At 47.0% G+C, this 6,517-nt stretch overlaps 1 protein-coding gene across 1 annotated transcript; it reads right to left on the minus strand.

Annotated features, from left to right (window-relative positions):
• Positions 1 to 5,041: 5,041 nt before the first annotated feature.
• On the minus strand, positions 5,042 to 5,980 carry LOC138249465 (olfactory receptor 52K1-like). Its single transcript, XM_069203424.1, has one exon. The coding sequence runs from the start codon at positions 5,978 to 5,980 to the stop codon at positions 5,042 to 5,044; it is 939 nt and encodes a 312-aa protein (XP_069059525.1).
• Positions 5,981 to 6,517: the final 537 nt, after the last annotated feature.

A 6,517-nucleotide genomic window follows, 5' to 3' on the forward strand; every position in this document is an offset into this window, starting at 1 on the left:
AAGGGCTTGTTTACCCCCAATTGATGTTTGGAGCCTATGCTGGAGGAGAGAGGGGACACTCCTAGAACCAGTTGTAACTGGTTGGAAACTCCTCTCCTCCTCATTGAAAATGCTTTTCAAAATGAGTATAAGTACAGGGTATTTTCCTCCAAAGACAGACAAGAAACCTACTTGGGTCTAGACCCAGAAGGCTGCTGGAGGGACTCACCAGGAACCACCTTGGTCTGCTGCTATTGGACTGACCTGTGACCTACTGAGTCAATAGGAGGAACTGCCACGGTCTGCAACTCTTGTGCTGGCCTGTTTGTTTGGCATTGCAGCTCTGTGCTCCCCCTTTCTGTCTCCAGGGGCTGGGTGCTCTTGCCCCTGCTCCTACTCGTCTCACAGCAACGGAGTGCTTTGCCCTGGATTTCCTGTGAGCGACAAGGAGAGCGCTTTAATTTAGGAGCAGCCACTCAGAGAGCACTATTTTTCTTAAAGAGCTTGGTGAGCACTGTCGTGCCTTCATCGGAGAAGGAAGAAGTGGAGAGGAATGAGCCCGGCCAATGGGCTCCTGCAAAAGTACCCCCAGGGAATCGTAAAGCTTCTGGGGGTGCCCCCGGGGCACGAGCCAAAACTATTTTAATGGAGGATCACCGCTGCAGCCCGGGTTGGGGAAGGAAGTGCGTCTCCCCTCCTGGGGGGAAACCCACTGACCCTGGGCTACATTCGGCCAGGAGTAAGGCCGTGCTGTCTCAGAGCCCCTGGCAGGCTCAGTACACGCTCCAGGAGGAGCGCCCGAACAGTGGGAACTGCTGTTCCTGTCGGAGGTAAGCGGCGACATTGGATGGGCATTAAGTAACGGCTTGCGGCACTGGAGGGAAACTTAATATGAGGTCCAGTTCCTGCTGAGCCTCTTGCGGTTTTACTGCACTCCTTTGTGAGATGTAGGGCAGAATGTCTGCTTGTGCGTTGCCCGCATTAAAGAGACTGCCATCCCTTTCGTGACCCAATTCAGGCTATCTGTTGCGCTGACCCTATCACTTACGTTTTATTCCTATGTTCATTCACCCTATGTGCTTCTCCTGTTTTTTCAGACCTGGGTGAGTTTGTACCTTGGACTGCCCAGTTGGGGTGATTTGCCTATGGGCTGAATCTGCTGGGTATTGTAGGAGGCTGGCCTGGTTTGTAGTGAGTACCAGAGGTACATACACCTTATACCAGGTCCAGTTATCCCTTATTAGTATATGTAGTTAGTTCTAGAAGCCAGGGCTCTCTAGTGGCAGTGTGGATGACCAGCCAAGGCCTAAATATGGGACATGCTAAGCTCATGTAATATCACTACAGTCATAAAGTACATACACACATAAAAGAAAATACTCAGTGGTACAAAAATAAAGATACTTTACTTTAGTGACACACTTGGAAATTATACCTTCGAGGCTATACTCCCTTAGGAGGTAAGTAATATACACAATATATACGCTAGTACCAAAAACAGGTAAGTAAACAGTTATAAAACAGTACAAATAGGGAAAATCACAATAATTAGAAATAGGCCTAGGGGGAACACAAACTATATACCAAGAGAGTGGAATGCAAATATCGATTTCCCACCTAGACAAGCGTGTAGTGTGTAGAGGGGTGCTGGGAGTGTAAGAAAACACCAAGGGTAAGTAATAGAACCCACCCCTGAGCCCAGGAAAGTAGGAGTAAATCACAGGAGCTTCCCTTCTACACAGAAGAAAATGAAAAAGAAGATAATGCAAGAACCAGAAGATACTGCAAGACACCAACAATGGATTCCTGGACCTGAAGACCTGTGGAAGAAGGAGACCAAGTCCAAGAAGCACAGAAGAGTCCAGGAAGAACAGGAGCCCATGCTAACCCAGATAAAGGTGCAAAAGTGGAACTACCAGTAAAGAACAACACTCAGTACTGCACCCAAGAAGAGGGATGCAGGTTCCTGGTTGGTGCAGGTGATGTCCCACGCCCGATGGATGATTGCAGTCTGGTTTGCGTTGCTGGATTCTGCCAACAAGACTTGGCAAATGCAAAGCTTGTGGTTGGGGGAAAATGGTGCTGCCCGGGACCAGGAAGGACCAGGTCGACTCTACCCAGGAGGGGGAGTCAGAGGCGGCCCTCAGCAGTCCGGAGAGCCCTCAGAAGACCAGGCAGCATGACTAGGAGTCCCACAAGATGAAGACAAAGAAGGTGCAAATAGAGGCCCATGCAGCACTACAACAAAGGGTCCCACGCTGCTGGACGTCACAGGAAGCTGTGCGTCACAGGAGGGAGTGCTGGATGCTGGAGCTGTGCTGTGCATGAAGAACTCAGTGGAAAGTCGTACACAAGCCTTGGCAACTGCAAAACACGTGCTGCACGGGGGTACTGTCTTGCGTGCGGAAGCAAGCCCTTACCTCCACCAAAGCTGGAAAGCTGGATGTCAGGACAGTCGGGACCACTTAAATCCACCTCCTGTGTTGCTGGATCCATGCACTTCACCAAGAGAGGGGACCCAAGCAACCGGTCGTTGCTGCAGAGGGTACCTGCTGGAGCAGGAAATTGATACCTTCACTTCTACGGGGAGACTCCTTCGCTCTTCTGGTGCAGGCTGAAGACTGGAAGCCCTCTGAGTATGCCCAACTGGGAAACAGTTGCAGTTGCTGGCAGGAGCTGAAGTTACAATGTTGCAGAAGTAATCCTGGCTTCTTTGTTGCAGTTTTTTAGATTTCCTGAAGGTCCAGATGCAGTTTAATCGGTGAGAAGGTGAAGTAAACGATGTAGAGGATTCCTGCTGGAGTCTTGCAATCCGAATCTGAAGAACCACCCAGAGGAGAGACCCTAAATAGCCATGAAAGGGGGATTAGTCACCTAACCAGGTAAGCACCTATCAGGGGAGAGCTCTGACACCACCTGCTGGCACTGGCCACTCAGATGCTCCCAGAGTTTCCTGACCATCCTGAAAACAAGATGGCAGAACCCAGGAACCCTCTGGAGGAGCTCTGAGCTCTTCACCACACCCCTGGTGTGGTGAAGAACAGGGGAGTGGTCATTCTGCTTTCCTTTGTCCAGTTTCGCACCAGAGCAGGACTGGGAGTCCCTGAACCGGAGTAGACTAGATCATGCAAGGAGGGCACCATTTGTGCCCTTCAAAGCATTTCCAGAGGCTCTAGGAGGCTACCCCTCCCATGCCTGTAACACCTATTTCCAAAGGGAGAGGGTATAGCACCCCTCTCCCAAAGGAAATCCTTTGTTTCTGCCTTCCTGAGCTCAAGCTGTACAAGCAGCAGGAGTGCAGAAACCTGTCTGTGATGTGGCAGAAGCTGGGGCTGCTGTAAAACCTCAGAAGGCTGGTTTGGGAATAGTAGGGGTCCACTGTGGAGCCCCCAGAGTGCATGGAATTATACAACCAATGCTAGAATCAGTATTGGGGTATAATTCCGATATGTTAGACACCTCACATCGCCATATTCGGAGTTACCATTATGTAGCTAGTCATAGGTAGTGACCTATGTCTAGTACACATATAAAATGGTGTCCCGCACTCACAGAGTCCAGGAAATTGGTCCTGGATGACGTGGGGGCACCTCTGCTAGTGCAGGGGTTCCCTCACAAGCAGGGTACTCTGCTCCCAGCCTTCAGGGTAGGAAGGCCAAACATATAAATGACTTATGAGTAACCTAGTGCAGTGTAAATGGCAGTGAAAGGGTGCATGCACCATTTCACACAGGCTGCAAAAGAAATGCTACAGCCCGTAGGGATCCCCTGGAACCCCGATGCCCTGGGTACCCAGGTACCATATACTAGGGACTTTCTAAGGGGGGTCCAGTGTGCCAATTTGGGATGAAATACTGAGTTACCAGTATGTAGTGATCAATCTGGAAGGTGAGAGAGCATAAGCACTGGGGTCCTGGTTAGCAGGATCCCAGTGGCACAGTCAAACACACTGACAGACAGGTAAACATTTGTGGTAACATGCCAAAAAGATGGTACTTTCCTACAGGTATAGAGTGAGAGGGGGGTAAATCCTTACATGACTTGCCATATGTGTTCTAATGTTTCTGGTATGGGCATGTATGATACTTTCATGACAAGTGCTTCTCTATAGTAATGTTTTCCTGACTACTGCTTATGTTACAGAATAATAAGTAACAAATGTGTTATGTGTGACTTCTGCTGGTTCCTGCAGAGTAACACTATTGTGTAATGTTCTGACAACTGCTTGGGTAGCAGGGTATTACTGACATGTTGTGTTTGGTTTAATTATGTTTTGTGCAAAACAGTTTATTTTTACATAACAAGGAGTTGTGTTTCCTTTGGGGTATACATATTGTGCCCCGTGTGTTGTGTGTGTTGTGTGAACGCTTTATACATTACCTCCGAGTTTGGCTCGTGCCAAACTACCAAGAGGGTGAGCAGGGGTTATCGTGCACATGTAACTCCCTTGCCCTGACTAGAGTGGGTGGGTTCTGCCTGGCTTAGGTACATACCCTAGCCAACCAGAAACCCTATCACTGCACTACTGTAGTATGTCCACCACTACACTAGGTCAACCTCTGGCACTGCAACACGCTCACATAGAAAATAATGATGGTAGGGACTTACGACAAAAGAGTAGGTTACTAAAAAAGTGCAGTTTGTGAATAGCACTTGGAGTAAGGTTTACTGTACTACTGTATTACTACGAAATATATTACAAAGCACAATTTGTGAATCAGGAACAAAAAACTTGAATGAAATAGAAATTCCTAAATTAACCAGCCGAACAGCACAAAAGGGTTGTTTCCAGGCATGCAGAGGCCTTTTATAGAGTACCAGGTGTAGGATGAGAAGTAATTTTACAGGGTCATGTATGTGTCTCAGCTGTCCCTAGGATGACACATCAGTGGCTTTGCCGTATAGAACGCTTGCGCGAAGGAAAATGGATCACTTCTCTCCCCCTCAAAAACACTGTGTAAGATGTTATGACAATGCAACAATGCTCCGGCAAACTTAAGGCCAGTAAGACTTCACTGGCATGGCCATTCCTTTCTCTGTCAATTGCGCACATCAGCCGAGACTAGGTTGTGTGGAAGAATTTCTGCACCCGTAGCCTTATGTGCTTTGTTTTGATACCGTAAATGATTGGGTTTAGCACTGGTGGTCCCATCAGGTAGCAGGTGGCCAGCAATATATGAATATGTAGTGGGACATCATGCCCAAACCTGTGTATGATAGAAGTGAGAACTACTGGGATATAAAACACTAATATAGCACCAATATGTGAAGCACAGGTGCCAATCGCTTTCAAACGTTTATCTATGGATGCCAGTCTGAAGACTGCCTGAAGTATCAGCACATAGGACATAACAATAAACATCAAGTCTAAGCCAACAACCAACAACAGTGCAGCAAAGCCATAGATATTGTTCAGTGTTACATCAGCACAAGCCAGTTTCAGAACAGCCATGTGCTCACAGTATGAATGCTGAATCACAACAGACTTGCAGAAGGGTGTTCTTGTCAACAGAATGGGCAATGGGATCACCACAGCAACAGCTCGGGCTAGAGCTGCCACTGCTATTTTAGTAATGACCAAATTGGTCAGGATGGTCTTATATCTCAGAGGATTGCATATAGCAACATAGCGATCAAAGGCCATGGCCAAAAGCACAGATGATTCCATCATTGCAAAAGAGTAGATAAAGAACATCTGGGTGAGGCAGCCATGAAAAGAAATTTCTCTGGAATCAAACCAAAGGATGCCCAGCAATTTGGGCATTGTCGTTGTGGATAAAACCAGGTCAATGGTGGACAACATGCAAAGGAATAGGTACATGGGTTCATGAAGTTTGGGCTCTATTTTGATAATAAATAGAAGGACAAGATTTCCCAGAAAGGCAATGATATACGCTGAGCAGTAGGGAATTGCTACCCAAATATATAGAAGTTCAAGGCCAGGAATGCCCATCAGTAAAAATGCAGAAGGGCTGGAATTGCTGATGTTGAATTCACCCATGGTAACTGGTAGCAGTTGTAGGTTAGCTTTGCTTGTTATCTTCTTTCCTATAACAAAAAGAAAAAGAACAATAACAGAGGTGTTGCCACAACACCAGAGAGGCATAATCAAAAAAACATTATTAATTGTAATCTCTATCTGCCATCCAGTAAATGACAAATGTGACAGTATCCAAATGAAAAAGGTTATTTGTGTGGTAGATGAACAAGGGCCCTTGCAGTATTGGATTACATAGATATTTACCTGGGCTCATACTGGAATATCATTACATCTGTTCTGGTTTCCCTCTGTTTCATGAACATCTATGCTACAAAAAGAGCATCTTAGAAAGGAAGGCATTCCCAAGGTCTTTAGAATTAATTAAATTATAGTCCCAGCTTCCCTACATTTGGGATATCTACTCCCTCTGACAGTATACACGGGGGTAGATTAATCAAGGTTGTGAGTCACCGTTGAGCCACGCAAGGGGTGCAAGGGTGAGGCAAAACCTACGTGAGATTTATCAAGCCATGCATTGCCACCTTGCGTGGCCTGCAT

Source organism: Pleurodeles waltl, chromosome 8 (genome assembly GCF_031143425.1).
Source record: "Pleurodeles waltl isolate 20211129_DDA chromosome 8, aPleWal1.hap1.20221129, whole genome shotgun sequence".
In the NCBI taxonomy this organism is placed as follows: Eukaryota; Metazoa; Chordata; class Amphibia; order Caudata; family Salamandridae; genus Pleurodeles; species Pleurodeles waltl.

Bases quoted from the DNA above. Each gene is read 5' to 3' on its own strand.
- LOC138249465 (XM_069203424.1), bottom strand. From the start codon at position 5,980: ATGGGTGAATTCAACATCAGCAATTCCAGCCCTTCTGCATTTTTACTG.